We start from the raw sequence: 18,523 nt of genomic DNA on the forward strand, positions 1-18,523 counted from the left end.
GTTTAAAGATGCACTGTTTGGGTTCAAATAATTTTTCATCAAAATATAAATTCCTCACTGAAGAGAGTTATCATTTGTGCTCACCAAGAAAGGGATAATATTAATACCTAAAAGAGTAAAAGATTTTCAAATCCTTTCATGGGAGGAGCAAGGAATGAAAACTAGAACATCAGAAATGGGGTGAGGGTAAAAAACTAGAAGGAGGTAAATGAAATTCTGCCAGTGGGCAAGAATACAGAGGGAAAAGGGGCGCCTGGGTGGCTCAGTCAGTTAAGGGTCTGCCTTTGGCTCAGGTCATGATTCCAGGGTCCTGGGATTGGGCCCTGCTCAGCAGGGTGTCTGCTTCTCCCTCTGACCCTCACCCCTCTCGTGCTCTCTCTCAAATACCCCCCACTAGTGCACACGCACTCTGGCATGTGCTCTCTCTCTCTCAAATAAATAAAATCTTAAAAAAAAAAAAAAATACAGAGGGAAAGAACAGGACTGGGCTCCTGGGTGGCTCAGACTCTTGAGTCACCCACTCTTGGCTTCAGCTCAGGTCGTTAGATGTACACCCCCATCATCCCAGCCTAGCCCCTTGTAGGGCTCCATGCTCAGCAGGGAGTCAGCTTCGGATTCTCTCCCTCTGCGCCCCCTCCATGCCCCCCCCTTTCTAAAATAAATAAATCTGGGGGAAAAAAAAAGAAAGGAAAACCAGGACCAAATCAACCTCCTGAAACTGATCTGGGACTGTCCTTAGGGAAAAGTTGTGGGGGAAAATAAGAATTTAGAAGCATAAGGAAAGAATGGGAAGCAAGTTAGGAATGTTGGTTTACGTATCAAGAGTAAAAAAGGTAGAGAACATAAGAACAATGAGAAATGGGAAAACACTGGAACATGATCCAGTAGAAGAGAAGTGAGAGTAAAGCATGAAGCTTTACCTAGCAAGACTGTTGGGTCCAAAGGGGTAGAAAAGAAAAAGAATTTTCTGATGAATCCAGGAATTGAGAGTAAATTTGCTGCGTTGGAGTACCGATGACAAAATTGTGGTGTGAGGAACGATACAATAGAGAATAGTAGACTAGAGCAATACCGGTGTTCCTTTTGCAAAGTGGGATAAAAGCATAAATGGGGGCGGGCACCTGGATGGTGCAGTTGGTTAAGCCTCCAACTCTTGTTTTTGGGTCAGGTCATGATTTCTGGGTTGTGAGATGGAGCCCTGAGTCGGGCTCCGCACTCAGTGCAGAGTCAGCTTGAGATTCTCTCTCCCTCTGCTCCTCTCCACTGCACGTGCTCTCTCTAAAATAAATCTTAAAAAAAAAAAAACTTAGGGGCGCCTGGGTGGCTCAGTCAGTTAGCAAGGGACTGACTCTTGATTTCATTCAGACCGTGATCTCGGTGTCCTGGGATCCGGCTCTGCGCTTACCGGAGTCTGCTTGTCCCTCTCTCTCTGCTCCTCCCACCCCCCTCACATGCACTCTCTCTGTCTCAAATAAATGAATAAATAAAGTCTTTAAAAAGAAAAAAATTTTTAATAATTTAAAAAGTACAAATTGGCATCATTCTAAACATGAGAAAAAGAAATAGATCAAAGACCACTCTTCTGCAAAGGAATTAAGAAAAATTTATTTTAAAATGTTTAATTTGCAATATACACAATACTGGGATTGAGGTGCTTTGTGGTGGGAATGCCACCTCATTCAATATACGGTAGGAGGATCATGTTCACGGTGAGATTCTTAAATGATTCTTGGAAATTCTGTGCCTATGAGATTTCTCTACGGTGGGTATAATATCTACTTAATACCTCTATCTATATATGAGGATATTTACTTTTAGAGGCTGTAGAGCAGAGATTACATGCTTTGGGTCTTAGCATTTCTCTTTAATCAGTTGTGCAAATCCCATTAAACTAAATTGTTTCTTAACAGCAAGAGTCTGATGCTCATTTACATAGTTTTTTTCAATAGGAAAAGAATCCAACCCTACCAAGCAGAGAGGAATTCTGAGTGTGTAACTTGCCTCAAAGTCTCCTATTTCTTATCTTAGTTGACTTTTGTGGGCTTTTTTGGAAAGTTACTAAGTTATTCAGATAGAAGGATCTATAGTATGTAATTGGTAACTTATAATGGGATTTTTTTCTTTTATGTTGTGGACTCCTGTCTTAATATATTTCTCCCGTTTTGAAGCATACATGGTGGTTACGAATTAGAGTGCATCTAGGCTTCAAGAAGTTCAAATAATGCATTTAAATCTTAAGAATCACAGAATGAAAAGATACCTTAGAACCAACATAAATTTAACCTTGTCGTGTTAGAGATGGGAAATTAAACCTGGCTTACTGGTTTACCTGGTTACTGCTAGAGCCAGGATAAGAATGTAGGTTGTCTGAATATTGTGTTTTACTCTTTCTTATAAACCAATAGGTAAACTTGGTCTGCTTATTAAAATTTAGGTCTGAATGCCCTTCTTAAGCCCCAAATCAGGCTATTCCAGAGTCCATTTGCATGGTAATCTCTACAGATTTCGTTTAGTGATGAGAATGAAAGAAGTAGCGACAAATCAAGGAAACTCTGACCAAAGTCAGAAATTATTTCACATGAAATTATCTAATTTGCGAGGGTGGGCAACCCCCATATGACCAAAAATAGGTAAATGGGACTTTGTACCCCTACTTGCCAATTGGACAACTGCATGAAAAAGTGAATAGGGAACCAATGAGTCCCAGTTCCATACATAGCCTACTCTTCTCTCTTTATCCTCAGCCTCTAAACTTAACAGACCTCATCTTGGGTCTTTATATATTACCAGTAGGATTGTGTAACTCTTGGTTCTGGAGAATTGTCTAGGACTACAAAAATTACCATAACTCTTCTCAAAGAAGATCTGAGCTGGCAAATCCAGAAAATAGTTAAAATAAGAGTAAAGAGTGCTATGTAAATGAATGAGGCGTTAATCTAGGAAACTCTTGAAAATCAAAAAAATGGCTAGCCAAAATGGACAGCAACAACTTCTTCCACCCTAAGATTTATTTCAGACAGATTCGGTGGTAAATATTAACCTAAGGTTTATTTTCCTTTGAAATTGTATGTAGAGTGCTTATATATAAGCCACATGGTTATCATTAATCTATGTCTATGATATTGAGAAGCAGCAAAACCATGCAATAATGTAGACTTTATGTTATCAGTCTGGATGAAAAATCAGGGAGTGGAAGCAAAAGCTAGACACTGCAAAGGGATTGTTTTAAGAAATACTACTGTCTGTGGGTTAGTGGATATTGGTTGGACAAGAAGGAGTTCCCTCTTGTTAGAGCATTCTCTTCCACCCACCCACACATTCTTCTTTCCTCTTCCTTGATGATCACAGACCACTGGGTCTCTGCAAATTCACATTTTCACATGGAGGAAGTCGGAAGTAGTTGGAGCGACGGAGTCGCCTTGGGGGTAAACCAGCCATCTGACGGCAAAGTTCATCTACAAGAGAAGCAGAGCATAATGGGGTGGGATTGCAAAAAAATAACAAGGGCTCCTGTTTAAAGAGAAAGAGAAGACCCTAGGGTGCTGTAGTGAAAGACTGAAGAGAAATAGATCTGGGCTAGAACCCCAGATGTGCAGCTTACTGGTTATTTCTTACTTACTAGAAAGTTTTTCTTAACTTTGCTGAACCTCACTGTCCCTTCCAGTATAATAAGCATGAAATACCTGCCTCAACAGTGTAGTTGTGAGTATTAAAATGAAATAATGTATGCAAAGTACCTAGCACAGGTGGCCAGTAAATTTTAGTTTCCTCTGTATACCTAGCTCCCAATTCTTATAATCATGGATTTATTAATAGCAAAAAAAAAAAAAAAATGAGATTCAATCATTCACAATATATTTAAGTGTTTACTGTGTGCAAATAGCTCATTTTAGTTAAGTCCCCTGAGACATTTGAAAGTGCCTAGAGTCCCAAATACTCATCCTCAGTCTCAAGGTGCTTCCCTTGCAGGTGGCTTTCACAACGCCAATGGGGGCAAGTAGCAAGTTTCCTTCTGCGAAGTTAACTACAGCTCTTACTCAGGAGCTCAGTGCAAGATGGGCTGCTGAGTCAGAAGGGGCTGTGTCTGTGGTTCCTTCACCAACCACACTTATCGTTTGGGGCTGGCCATAGGGGAGGTGAGAAGTATCTTTGTTCCCACAATGCACGGTTTATAACCACACACTTTGGACCCTTGTAATCGTTTTTATAAAGTTTTTCTACCCTTGTTTACTTCTAAATTTTCACAATAAGTAATTTAAATGGTTCCTGGCATTGGTAGACTGTTTAAAATGTTGCCAACTTCTAAATATCCAGTCTGTTTTTTTTTTACTTACTTATAGGCTCTATACAAACATCAGTGTCTCCAAATTAGTGGATTTTTTTTTTTTTTTTTTTTACAAAGTTTTTCCTTTATGAACATGGCTTCCAACTATTAGTCTATTGTTTGTAATGGCTGACTTGGCCTTTTTTTAAGTTTTCATTTTTTTTCAGTAATCTCTATAACCAATGAGTGGCTCAAACTCATGAACCCAAGATCAAGAGTTGCTTGCTCCCCAGACTGAGCCAGCCAGGTGCCCCTGACTTGCCCTTTTCACATAGAACCCCAGTGAACTTCAAAGCAGCCAGAGCTTCAGAAAGCTCTATGTATAGGAGAGGTTGGGGGTTACAACCTAGCTGGAAAGAGACCCAAGCATACTTTTCTTATATATTAAGCATACTTCTTTACTTAGATTGCTTATTTAGCATAACTGGGTGGAGCAGGGATTGATGAGGTTTAAGGAGGTGGTCTAAAGCCCTCCTCAGAAGCCAGAACTTGGATCCATTAGGACCATGTTTCTACTCACCTCTCTCATAACTGCCCCTCCCCACTAAAACCCAGACATCATCTTACCTTTCATAACTTCGTGTTCTTTACAGACAAGACGAGAGCAGATCTCATTGTTGATGATGTACATACGTCGTAAACTGCCATAGTCCCAGTAACATGGTTAAGGAAGGAGATAGAACAAAGCATTGTGGGGGAGAACTAGCCTAGGCCAAGGGTGCCTGCTCAACTCCTGTATTCCCCACTCTCCCTATCTGTTCTCCTCCTCTCTGGATTTCCTTAATTATTTTGGATCGCTTTTTTCCCTCCCAGAGGAGTGCAGGGAATGGAATGGTATTATTCTTAGTGATACTTTACGCACTCCACCTAGAGTCAAGTTTAATACTCCTCCCCACTATTTTCTACCTTTAGAGTTGGATCTTTTGCTTCAGCCTTTTTCTGAGGTAATAGGTTCACTGTGCCAGTATTTCTCTCATGACTGTCCCTTCCCCAGCCCTGATCTCACTTGCCTTCTGGCATCTAGTCTTATTGGTCAGTCTGTTCTCCATATACCTCAATTCAGACTCCAGGTTCTATCTGGCACCAGCAGGAATAGCTAGGAGGATCATGTTAAGAACTTCTGTGCCACCAAAAACTGAAATCCCATGATGGGTGCTCATTAAACAGTTACTGACATGAAAATATGACCATGGATGATGCTTTCTGCATATCCTGGGATCCCTTACCTTGTGAAACATAACTGATGAATGCATTGCTTGACTGGTCGATGCACAGAGTAGAGTCTCGTGCAAGCGAATTTTTCATCCCGGCAATCTGAAGAAGTCAAACACAGAAAACAGGGATAAACAAAGGATTCAAGAGATGGAAGAAGGTAGATAAAATGGGGAAAAAATACAAAGTAGTCTCTACACAGAATCATTGCAGTTTGGGGAATGCCCTCCCTGTTTACCAAAAGAGAATGGTAGGAAATTGGCTGAAATAAAATTTAGGTGCTTTCCTACCTGGAAGCAGAAGTTGATAAAATAATCTTTGAGGGTTCTTCTAGGAAAGTCTTTCTAGGGTTCTCCAGGTGGCCGTATGAAATATAAAATTGAGATGCTTTTAACCCCATTCTAAAGAATCAAAATTCTTAGGTGGGTCATAGTTTCTATTTTAGTAGTTTCCAGTCCTAGATGCACATCAGAATCATCAGTACAATAGAGAGAGCAACTTTGGCCATGACAACTCAAGTAATATTGGGTCCTTGCAGTTACTTCCCAACTCACTAACCACCACAGAAAGTCCAAATCTAGTTTAGGAAGAGGATTCTTTCAGGATCATCCAACAGTGGTCCCATCTTTTCCCCATGAGATTGAAGATAGGAGCTCATAAAAAAAGAGTAGGAATGAAGAGCACTAAAAATATTCTTTGAGAAAGAACTGGAAGCAAACTAGAAGGTATACCAGGTATCCTCCAAAAATAAGGAGGTGTGAATCCCCAAGAAGAAGGCTGAGGAAGAAGACATGCAATCATACCTGTTGTGGTATTTTTATCAGTAGGAGAAGCTGGAAGGCAGAAATTTTATTCAGTTATTACCAGTTCTAGTAGTCACACCTCTACAACTGTCATGTCGCCTCACTTATAAATAAAAAACAAATGAGTTGCTAAGCTTTAGCAACTTCTAACAGAAAACCCACAATGGGCTGTTCACAAAATTGGAGAGGTTTAGAATTTAGGATAGGAAATCTGATTTTGCCTTTCTCCTCTTCTAAAATTGAAAAATTGATTTTCATTGTGTCTTTGTTTTGTTGACAAGAAGCAAATTTAGTAGGGACACAAGGCAAGGAGCCATATGCCCAGAAGAGATTCATCCTACAGCTAAGGGAGAAAAGATTGTAGAAGCTCTTACTCATAAAAGAAAATTTCTTCTCTGTAAATCAAATATGTCATCATGAGTTCTTGGATAAAAGTTACTCAGCAAAGAATAGCAAAGGTCACAGCCATAGCCAAACTTAATCTAAGGTCAAGTTAAATATGGGCCTAACTTGTAGAATGAATAAGTCAAGGAGTAAGATGAATCTTGGGAAGACACTAACCATGGGAGTTATGTGTCAAAATGCCATTGGAAGAGTTGTCGATAGATAGAATACTATGGGAAGTATGCTAGGTGATCTCATCTGTCCCCTGGTTTCAATTGCAGGCTTAAATCCTGAGAATTCTCAGACTTCTCCTTCCAGCCCAGATCTCTTCTAAGCTCCAGACTTCTAGAAAAGCCACCTGACATTTTATGGAAGAGTTTGTGGATTTTTCCAAGATCCTTCAAATCTAACATCTTAAACTGTCCTATCTTTCCCTTCACCGATTCAAACTGTTCTTCAGTGAATGGTCCCACCATCTACACAACAGGACACTGGACCTCATCTCAACAGTCCTCTTTCACAGCTCACACTTAATTCTCCCTACCTCCACCTCAGTGAGTTCAGGCCATCATCTTTTATTGGGACTAGGGCAATAGCATCCTGGCTGGATTTCCAATTCACAAATCTGATGGGAACCTTTCTTTGTCTAAGCTATTCTGATGGGTTTTTATTTCCGTCCTAAGCCTTCTCGCATAGTGTTTTCTTTACCCAAAAGCTCTTCTCCCTCATTACTCGATTCACTTCTACTTGTCGTTCAAGAAGCAACTTAGTATGCCCTCCACAGAAGCCTTTCCTCAGCCCCAGCACTGAATACTCCGGGACTCTTTTTAGTCGTCTGTTGCTTCTTTTACTTACCCTGATTACGGCATTTTGTAAAACTGAATAAAGTTACCCATTTGTTTATCTTGTGGATTAGACAAAAAATATCAAGTAAAAGGAAGCCAGTTTTGTTCATCTTTATATTCCCGGTACTCAGTAGTAGGTTTGCAGTAACTATTTCTTCAAAATCTAGTTTCTGTCTCATTTTCTCACATCCTACCACTCGTTTCTTGTAGATTTTGCCCTATTCATTAAAAAAAAAAATTTCCTCAATGTGCCAAGTTCTATTTTGTGTTCAAATCTTTGAACATACTGTTCCCTCTTTGACTGCCTGACTGGCTCCAATTCTTTTTTCAAGAATCAGTTCAACCATTACTTCTAGGAAGTTTCCCTTTAGCTTCCCAAACATTGATCTGTTTATATATTTGTCTTGCCTTTCCCCACCCAGGCTTGGAAACTTTGAGGAAAAGATGACACGTTGGTATTTTGTACGTCAAACACCCAGCACAGCCCCTGCTTGTTAGGGGATCAAAAATGTCATTAATTTAAATTGAACTGTTGGAAGAATGTGCTACATAAACTGTAGTCCTGTCTGTATCGGATCCTTCACCAGCTGTACTGCCTTCCGTAATGGGCTCTGGGGAAAGCCCAAAGTGGCCCCAGTGGCCCTGGGATCGCAGATCTGAACTCACCCAGGTCATCTGTGGAAGGCTCGATATCAGCCAGAACTGAAAAGGCACAAAACAGCAGGTATGAGGAGGGCTTTGAATTGGCAAGGGGGAAGGCACAGGAGAAAAAGGAAGAATGAAGGGGCGCCTGGGCGGCTCAGTCGGTTAAGTGGTTAGGCATCTGACTCTTGGTTTGGGCTCAGGTCATGATCTCAGGGTCTTGAGATCAAACCCCGGGTCGGGCTCTGCACTGGGCCTGGAGCCTGCTTCGGATTCTCTCTCTGCCCCTCCCCCACTATAAAAAATAAAGACTGAAAAAAAGGGAGCATGGCGGTATGGGGCAAAGTCAAGGCTATGGCTGGGTTTGTGTATTATATCCAAGGGAATAGAGTTAATTGTTAAGTAATTGTGAAATTTCCTTTTGAAGAATATTTGGCCTACTGACATTATACTTTATTATACATGCCTTATTTTAGCTATTCATCCACTTTGTTTCATCTTTTTAGAGGAATGGGGACTCTCTTTCTTTTTATCCCACTGTCACTGGACAAAACACCCCCAATCCCTCTATCCCTTTCTTAGATAAAAATACAGGATTAATTCAAAAGCTGGGAAAAATAATTGTGGATATTAACAATCATGCCATTTTAAAAGCGGTAGTAAAACTTACCTGTTTCATCTGTAGAGGGCTCGTTTACCAGATCTGCAAAGATACAACACAAAGAATAAAAAAAACACAGGCAGAAAAAGTGGGAAAGGGAAGCAGGATAAAGGGATGATCTAAAAGGAGGCAAGAAAGATTGAAGTGAAAGGATATGGCCTCTTGGGCCCATGTAGGGGACTTTCAGGAAGGAAGTGGGAGAGAAAACATGTTCACAGCATCAGTGCTATCCGAGACGCTAGGGTCTGCATGAGCTCAGAGTGCCCACTAACGTCTCTCTGCTCCTCATTTATCTTTGTACAGACATCTCAATCCTATTCCCAGTTTGAAAACGAAGAAATAAAAAGGGTAGCTTACTAGGATCTTCTGTGAATGCTTCTGGAGTCACTGGAGTCACATCATCTGAATAAAAAAAAAAGCAGAAAACATTTTTAATAATTTTTAAAAGATTTTATTTATTCATTTATGAGAGAGAAAACCAGAGCAGGGGGAGGGGCAGAGGGAGATGGAGAAGCAGACTCCTTGCCGAGCAGGGACCTTTTTATCTGGGGCTCGATCCCAGGATCCCCGGACCATGACCTGAGCTGAAGGCAGACGCTTAACCAACTGAGCTGCCCAGGCACCCCAGGAAACATATTTTTTGAGCATTCTCTGTCCCCCTCCCATTCTTGTACTCCCAGTGAGTGAAACCTGTCTATCACAGTTGCCAACACGTAGCAAGTATCCCACAATTGGTTTTCATTGTTTGCTTCCCAACCCGAGTCCTTTCCCCACAACCCAATGTCACAGTTTCCCACTTCCATGAATATACCCATACTGTCCTAGCCTAGAATATCCTTTTCCCTTTGTCTCCTTTACGTATATGCCCATCAGATAATCCTCCACAGGCATCCCCTTCCTCAGTTAGACTTTTAAGTTTAGGAATAGAAGAATAACATATTTCATTGTCCTACCAGATAATACTATAATAGCTAATTTGGGTTTACTATATGCCAGGCACTATTTAAAAAATCTGTTTTTTACAGATGATACAATTGAGCACCAGACAAGTAAATAATTTACCCAAGGTCATACAGCTTGTTGGAAGTACAATGGATTGATGACTTCTTTGCAATACTTATTTTAAGTGAAAACTGTCTTTACCAAAGACACTGATTTCGATAATGACAGGTTTGAAATAATTGGATATCAGTTTGCTGATATGCTTACATGAAAGTATATTCACCAAAGGTGATGTTGATGATTTTCTGATGCTCAGAAGTGAGGTGAGAAGAGGGGAGGGGATGTTTGTAGAGAATACCTTGTAGTTGATCATTGGAAAGTAAAGGCAGGAGGAGAAATAAAAATAAATGGTCCAGGGCTTAAGGTGGAATCTATTAAGATACACTAAGAAAACTGTATCTGAAACTATAAATAACAGCACTACCTGAAACAAATTGTCTCAGCTTTAAAAAGCAAAATAACAATGCAGTGTTCACATCTAAATATTTAATAAATATCCTATCTATAATTATCCTTTGTTGTAGATGACTTATCGTCATAATCTGGTTCGCCCACCAGGGGTCAGCAAATTCAGTTTGCTTTGAATTTTTCCTTAAACTTCAGCGTCTAAATGCCATGTTTAGTCTGGAGAAAATAGCATTTTTATACAGCATGCCAGAGCTATGGATCATTGTGGCAGAGGCAAAACGCAAATAATATATGCTGAAGCAATTTCCCCTGCTAACTGCTTACATCACCCTCTTTTAAAAAAAAAAATTCCAGGTAGAAAGTCATCAGATTTAGCTTTCGCATTTCAGAAGAAATTTTGGTAAAAGAAATCCAAGTCTGTTCCCATCCCCCAGGACGTTTGAAAAACCACTAGCCCGAGTCATTCCAAAAACCGTTAAGAGGGGCGTGGAACCTCTCCAGGGTGTAGCCCAGTGCCTCCAGTTCCCTTCCTCCCTAGTTGCATTCCAGTACAGAAATACAAGTGCTCCAGGGGCAGAGCAGAGGGGTTGAGAGTGAGTCCTTGCTGTCACCTCAGAATTTCTGGATAGAGTACTGGTTTTCGGTATATTCCTCAGATTATCCACCTTTTCCATGAGCTACCACTGTATAAATGCTTATCTAGGATTCATCTTCTCTGAAAAGAAATCTTAAGTAGGCAATTTCTTTTTAAGATTTTATTTATTAGAGAGAGGGCACCCCAGAGTGTGCGCACAAGCGGGGGTGGGGGGCAGAGGGAGAAGCAGGCTCCCCTGCTGAGCAGAGAGCCCCATGCGGGGCTCTATCCCAGGACCCCGAGATCATGACCTGAGCCAAAGGCAGACGCTTAACTGACTGAGCCACTCAGACACCCCTTAAGTAGTCATTTTAATATCATATTTCTGCTAGGAAACCATCCCAAACTTGTAGACAAGGACTAGACCTTAACCAGCCTAGAGAAACGAATGCAAAAATTTTTTTGCTAATGCTGAACTCTGATGTGGATTCAGAAAGTTCGGGATTCAGACCACTTTAGCCACAGCAGATTAAAAAAAAAAAATTTGTGTTTCTATATTTTTATCTTCTGTACCAGGATGCACAGCAAGAAATTACATTGTGCCCCAATGCACACATAGAAAATTGAAACAAGTTTAAAAAGATAATGCTTTACTCTTGCAGTGTACTTGCAGTGTACTCCATTTTTATTTTAGTCTGTACTAATTCATTAAAAATTAACCATTGTGATCTGCTAATTTGATTTTATGGTCCATTAGTGGGTTACATACTGCTGTGCTCTCAAGGGTTGGGAAAAGTAAGAGATGAATTGTAATAATGTTGAATGTCTGGAGGCAGAGTGGAGATGTTTGATTGGAGTTTCCATCATTGAGCTGGAGGAAGTGGCTGCTTGGAAGCCAAAACTTTTGGGTTCTGTCCATTTAGTGCCAGAATTTCGCTGCAGTACTGAGATGACTTTTTATTCTGTCTGCATGTTAGCTTCTCCATTGTTACATGGATAGGAAAAAGCTGTTAGGATTAGTGGCATTTTCTGAGTGAGATAAGAACCGTATATAGGAGAGTGGAAATAAGAGATGGCCATAGAGGAGGTTTGGGGCAAGGTATTTCAGTTGTTAAAAAGTAAGAAGATTTTGTGAACAGGATAATAGGATTGTGGAAACTGGTGAGTTAGATCCTGTTTTCCACACTTTGGCAATGTGTCTCTCTGTTATATTACAGATTCTTTAACTCTGGCCATTCATCAGTATTCTTTAACTCTGGCCATTCATCAGTATTCTTTAACTCTGACCATCTACATTATCTTGATAACCCCAGCAGAGAGGGCGCCTGGCTGTCTCAGTTGGAAGAGCATATGACTCTTGAATCATGGGGTCTTGAGTTCGAGCCCCACATTGGGGGTAGAGATTACTTAAATATATATTTTTAAAAAAACCACAGAAGAGCCCAGCTCCAAAGGTTTACCTACCTCCTCGTTGACCACCGACTCCTAGTGGGGTCCAGTCTGTACCAAAGGACAGAGAAGAGGGATAAATGACTCCAGCTGTACACGCCACAAAGCTCTTATAGGATGAACCAGAAAATGATGGGAAAATGGTTGTACTTTATTTTTCTGCGTTTTCTTTCTATATAATCCAATACAAAATTACTCAGACCATTAGTGCTGACATGGAGACACTCAGGAAAAATGAGTTCCTGAGAATAAAGCCCTGCTTTGCCAAGCCCCGCCTCGGGATGCCCTTTCCCCCTCATCCCCTAGCAGAAGGAGTGGGGTCCTGTTCAGCTGTAGGGCCCAGCAGCCTTCTAATGTGTCCCGTCCCAGCCCCACAGCCATCGTACTAGCCACACTCCGAACAAGGCACAACACGATTTTCTCACAGTGTGTATCTGGCAGAATGAGAAAATAGAGCAGGATTTCTTCGAAGTCCCGAGATTCACTTTCTGTGGCGAGGCTTTCAGCTCCGTTCTGTGACATCTGTGATGGCTTTTCTTGAGCGTATAGCTTGGCACAGGTTTGTGTGCCTGTGAATACATTTGTGTGTATGCCGGAGCTAGTGTGGGGTAGGTGTGAGTGTATATAGTCCCACTGTTCCCTGTCATGCATTGCATTTGGTCCAGTTTCTTACTAGCTGTCTCCATATGGTTGAGAAGGCATTTGTGTATCAGCTTCTCTGTCCTCTGTTTGCTCGTACATTTATGTGTGTGTGACCCTCGTTTGGGGTTAATAGGCATTTATTTGTGTGGATCTTATATTCATAACTCTCCGGTTACTTCCCGAGTCTGATGGTCTCATCCCAGCCCTTGCTTTTCAGACACAAATCTGTCCTTTAATAGCGATTCTAGAACTCCGTAGCAAGCACCTCTGCTCCTGGTCCCCTTCCGCATCCCGCCCTCCAGTAACATCCACGGCCATGCGCACCCAGGAGCAGGCACCGTAGGGAGGAAAGATGAAAGGTCGGGACTCACCGGAGGGGAGGATGAGTGCGGTCAGGAACAGCAGCACCCTGGGTCCCAAGAGCAGCATATCTAACGGCTGTTGGGAGAGTGGAGGCTGTAATGCTCGGGACACATCAGCATTGAAGTCCAAGCACGCATACCTGTAGGGCCCCTGTCTCTTCGTCTGTCCAGGGCTTTTCCTGGTCCCCCGTGTGACGCCAGCCCTTTTCTCTTTTCACCCAACATTTATTTCTCCTTCAGATTCACTTCTTTTTGATCCCTCACCGTTACTCTCATTCGCATTCCTTTTTTCTGCCAATTCAGAGGAAACTATATAGTCTAAATGGTGCGTGTTTGCCCCTATTCTGTGGCCACTTTCACCCCCAGTGTCTGATCTTCCTTTTTGATATCTGGCCTTTTAATTTCCTCTGCTTATCTTGGTGGTGTCTTGTCTGTCTAATTTCATGGATAAATGGGATATTCGCTCAATTCCAGGTCAGTGACATTCCCCATTGCCCCCCTCTGGCTTTCAGTTTCAACACACACACATACACACACATACACATACACACACTCACACACACACACACTCTGTCTGTCTAGGGTTTTGTACAATCAGAGAACTCACTGTGTATTTTTCCTCTGCTCTTTCCACCGAGTCCTTTGGCTGCCGAATGTGCCTCTCTCCTTCTCACGCTGTTTCTACTTTGGCTGGAGAATAGGATGAACAGGGCCACTCCCTGGGAAGGACTTCAAATTTGGCCGTACTCTGAAACAACGAGATGAGGGAGAGCGGGAGAGAGCGAGAGAGAAAGCAAGGCTAGAGGAGTGTGATGAGGCGGGAATGAGAAGGGGCTGGGGATTTGCAGTCACTCACACCCTCATTCCAAAGGTTATGACCACACCAGTGAGTGATACTGCTATTCCCTGGGAGGCCTGGCTCCCGCTCACAAACGCCTTTCTTCCATGAGCTTCTTTTCCCTCTTGGAAAATGGCCCCAGCCCCCAGCCCACCTCTGCCTTGGGTTCCTTCTTACCTAAATAGCTCCATCTCATCTTTGGACAGTCTGCCCCTTCTGTGGCCATCTTCCAAGTTTGAATCATTCTTCCATCTTCTCTCACTTTTTCGACATTTGTCTCTTCAACACCAACAAATTCCTTTATATCCCTGTATTTGTCTCTCTTTTTTCCTCTTTCTTGAGGATTTCTTTAAGAATGTGGTCCCCCTCCTCCCAATCCTATTTATTCCATATTCAGAGACACACAGACACCACATGAATTTTGTCCAAGAGGAGGCTTGGCTGTTAGAAAAAGTTGAAAAATATAGTACCCTCTGAATCCTTTTGAAATGTGGAGGAGCTCTGTGAGAAGACATGTCAGCCTTCTTCTGTCTTTTGGCTTTATTTAGGTTTATGCTCAGAATCTTGGTTTCTGGAATGTTCAGGACAAAATGCCATTAGAAGTCTAAAGAAAATTGGGAGCCAAGCTCACCTTGCTTGCGTTATTTTCCAACAGTACTTTCCCCCACATCATGTAATATGTAGATAACACTTTCTCTGATCCAGGAGTTTTAAAGTCTTTGTATTTGCTCTTACTCACTGAAACCTAGTGGTTAGACTGGTAAAAATATTTCCACTTTGAAGGGAATAAATTTAAATTACAGAAACGCAAATCTGAGGAATCATTGACCTGATGTGCATTTACTGGTGTGTAAGTTTCACGTTCTCTGTTAGCTCCTTGAGTCTACATTGTATAACTCCCTGAGGAGCTAAATTAGAGGAGAATACAGGTAGACAGAGCAGATCATGTTTAATAGAGTACAGACTAGAAAAGGAAAAAGAGTAAGAAAAAGAAGGGAAGGAGGGAAAGAGAGGAAGGAAGGAAGCTAGTTAGCTGGGAGGAAGGGAGAGCAATGGACATAATCAGAAATAAGGAAACAGCACCTTTGGCTCTGCCCAAGGAGCGATCAATACATGTTCCATCTCTAAGATCCATGGGTTCTGGTCAGTCTCTAGAACAAAGCTGAGTACCAAACCCAGCTCTTTCTCATCTGCCTGGCCGAGAACTTGCTCTTCGCCCATCTGCTCTGCAGCGAGAGTGCAGAGGTGGAAAACAGATGTGATTCTAGTCTGGTGAGAGTCAGGGAAAGGAAAGGCAGGGAGGTGGGGGTGGGGAAAGAAACAAAAGCCAGATGCAAAGCAGAGCTAAGGCAGGACATAGAATAGAGAGCTTAGAACAACAATCATGTTTTCCATGAAGCTCAGGCAGATGGACAAACTGAACTCAGGCCAATCATTTGGCAGGGAGAGCAATGACCTCAACGCGCTGGCCCAGCTCGAGACCATAGCGTAGGAAAGCCTCCCCAGGCAGTAGGAGGGGGTGCTCTCCTGGGGTCCTAGGAGGGAGTCTGAAGCTGGGCAGTGAAAATGGAACAGAATGTTCAGAGTAAGGCAGAGGGAGAAGGCAGGCAGGCAGGCAGCAGCAGCTTAGAAGGAAAGGAGAGGAAATCCAGCAAGCACTGGTGAGAGCAGAAACCGTCATCCGTTCGTGCTGGGCTTATAGGCATTCAAGAATGCAGTTGGTTTTATTTTTTTTTTTTTTAAAGATTTTATTTATTTATTTGAGAGAGAGAATGAGATAGAGAGATCATGAGGGTCAGAGGGAGAAGCAGACTCCCCGCTGAGCGGGGAGCCCGATGCGGGACTCGATCCTGGGACTCCAGGATCATGACCTGAGCCGAAGGCAGTCGCTTAACCAACTGAGCCACCCAGGCACCCAAGAATGCAGTTGGTTTTAAAGTAGTCTGAATTTTTTTCTTCCTTGTGGCTATGGTCCCCCCTTTATTCTAGCCTTGTTCCCCACTTGTTTTCAGAGCCTAGGCTTGGAACCTCAGGTTTGGAGAACCTCAGATTTCCTTTTCTCAAGGTGATTTGGTCAGCCTCTCTATTCCGACATCAGTTTATCATTGAAGTACATGGCGTCACGATCAGCAGCAGTGGTCAGAAATGAGCAACAGCCACCCAGAGCCCTGAGACTGTAATTTTCTGAGGTTCTCACTGACACTGGGGAAGGTACTCTCGGGGCAGCGGTGCGTGCCCGCATCCAACACAGGCTGATCTCCTGTGGGTAGGTAGAGAGCAGGTTCTCCGGCAACGGGAAGATCCTCCATGAAACCAACTGGCAGGTGCAGAAGCCGCTTAGTGCACGCAAGGAAATGTTTGAGTTACCTAGGAAAATTTTTAGTTTTCCAAAAGGTCTCCAGTCAATGGAAGATGGGTATAAAGTGCAAGGAAACAGAAGGGAGGCAGACATGCAAGACAGCACTGGCTCACAGGTCCTATTCGTCTGTTTATTGGCCTGTAAAGAATACACCCATTAGCTGAAGGCCTCTGGGCAAATGTACAGAAATGTTATTACTCCAGTCCAATCTAACTAAATTAAATCCAGGGTCTAAACGCGAAAAAAAAAATTCCCATAAAAGGAAAGCAAGAAGGGAGGAGGATTATACGAGGTGGGGAAGGAGAAAAGGCAGAGAGCTGTGTGTGTAGAGGAATGAAGCAATAAACTAGTAACAGCCAAAGTTAAAAGATGGACTCAGTGTAGGAGTTAGAAGCTAGCAAACATATGTCATCGGACAACTTCCCACTTCTTAGTAGCCCAGACTTGCTGTATCTCCCTTCATGCCTCTGTAGTTTGTACTTTGTGTTCCTTCCTTTCTGACACATCTTTTCCCAATTCCAGTAAATAAATGCTCATAGGTACATCAAAACCCAGGTTAGAGGGGCGCCTGGGTGGCTCGGTCGTTAAGCATCTGCCTTCAGCTCAGGTCATGATCCCAGGGTCCTGGGATCGAGCCCCACATCGGGCTCCATGCTCTGCAGGAAGCCTGCTTCTCCCTCTCTCACTCCCACTGCTTGTGTTCCCTCTCTCACTGTGTCTGTCTCTGTCAAATAAATAAATAAAATCTTAAAAAAAAAAAAAAACCCAGGTTAGATGCTGTCTCTTCCCACAAACCTTTCCTGGTCTCCTCTGCTTCTAAGAGTTTTTTTTCTTTTTCTTTTTTTTTGTTTTTTGTTTTTGTTTTTTTAAATATTTTATTTCAGAGAGAGAATTGGAGCATGAGCGGGGACATTGGTGGGGGGAGCCGCAGAGGGAGGGGGAGAAGCAGGCTCCCCACTGAGCAGGGGAGCCCAAAGCGGGACTCGATCCCAGGACCCTGGGATCACAACCTGAGCCCAAGGCAGATGCTTAACCAACTGAGTCACCCAGGTGCCCCCGTTTTTGTTTTGTTTTAAAGTATGCTCTGCACCCAATGGTGGGGCTTGAACTCACCACCCCGAGATCGAGCCACATGCTCTACTGATTGAGCCAGCCAGGTGCCCCCCCTGCTTCTAAAGAGCTTATCATTCTCTCTACTGAGCTACCTTTTTATTTTTATAATCATGTCATCAACTCTATTATGCTCATTTGCATGTCTCTATTCCCGATTAGACCAAGTTCCTTGATTGCAGAGGTGAGGTCTTACTCATCTCTGGCTAATATTATGATTAGCACTAAAAAGTCAAAATTTGGTCATTCGAATTGAGTTGAGATGATGACTTAAAATTGTAACTTGCAGTTTCCACGTAGAAACTTTCAAAAACTGGGGCGCCTGGGTGGCTCAGTCGGTTAGTTATCTGCCTTCGGCTCAGGTCAAGATCCCAGGGTCCTGGGATCAAGCCCTGCATCGAGGCCACATTGGGCTCCCTGCTCCCCCAGGAGTCTGCTTCTCCCTCTCCCTCTGCCCCTCCCTCTGCTCATGCGCGCGCTCTCTCTCAAATAAAATCTTTTTTTTAAAAGTTTCAAAAACTGAGTCAGGTGTAAAGAAGTAGAGGATAGAATTCTAGAGAAGAAAGTAGTTTGAGCATATACAAGAAGTGTAGTAAGTGGAACAAAAAGCCATTGTATTGAAGTGATCTGAAGGGAATTAGAGCAAAAGGAAAAAGGCCCAGAAATTGGGCAACAGTTATTCTAGAAACAAAGGAATCTTGGCAGGAAGGCTGTAAAGTCAGTGCATGTAATACATGTAATTGATATCTACAATAATTAGTGCTTCTGTCCCATCATTTTGGTTTGGGCAAATCTGATCGCACTGGTGGTCTTGCATAGTACACCCACACTCTACTGACCACGCAAATGTAAAATGATGAAAAATGCTTCATCCCAGTTCAGGATTCTGTTAAGGTTCCTGAAACCCA

General features: G+C 42.5%; 1 protein-coding gene across 2 annotated transcripts; it reads right to left on the minus strand.

Annotated features, from left to right (window-relative positions):
- Window positions 1-1,580: 1,580 nt before the first annotated feature.
- On the minus strand, window positions 1,581-14,130 carry MFAP5 (microfibril associated protein 5). Of its 2 annotated transcripts, XM_036077528.2 has the most exons (10): window positions 13,916-14,130; window positions 13,318-13,384; window positions 12,320-12,355; window positions 9,229-9,273; window positions 8,881-8,913; window positions 8,235-8,270; window positions 6,340-6,369; window positions 5,551-5,638; window positions 4,892-4,965; window positions 1,581-3,455 (listed from the first exon to the last, which is right to left on the minus strand). In XM_036077528.2, exons 2-10 carry the CDS (start codon window positions 13,373-13,375, stop codon window positions 3,343-3,345), a joined length of 513 nt encoding a protein of 170 aa, XP_035933421.1. In that variant the 5' UTR covers window positions 13,376-13,384; window positions 13,916-14,130; the 3' UTR covers window positions 1,581-3,342. The 2 variants fall into 2 exon arrangements, with proteins under 2 accessions (XP_035933421.1, XP_077931690.1); XM_078075564.1 differs by lacking the exon at window positions 6,340-6,369.
- Between the last annotated feature and the right edge of the window lie 4,393 nt (window positions 14,131-18,523).

This window comes from Halichoerus grypus, chromosome 6 (genome assembly GCF_964656455.1).
Source record: "Halichoerus grypus chromosome 6, mHalGry1.hap1.1, whole genome shotgun sequence".
In the NCBI taxonomy this organism is placed as follows: domain Eukaryota; kingdom Metazoa; phylum Chordata; class Mammalia; order Carnivora; family Phocidae; genus Halichoerus; species Halichoerus grypus.

Bases quoted from the DNA above. Each gene is read 5' to 3' on its own strand.
- MFAP5 (XM_036077528.2), bottom strand. From the start codon at position 13,375: ATGCTGCTCTTGGGACCCAGGGTGCTGCTGTTCCTGACCGCACTCATC. The intron at 12,356-13,317 runs GTGAGTCCCGAC...CCTTTGGTACAG, and splicing joins CGCACTCATCCTCCCCTCCG to ACTGGACCCCACTAGGAGTC. The intron at 8,914-9,228 runs GTAAGCTACCCT...GTATCTTTGCAG, and splicing joins AGCATTCACAGAAGATCCTA to ATCTGGTAAACGAGCCCTCT.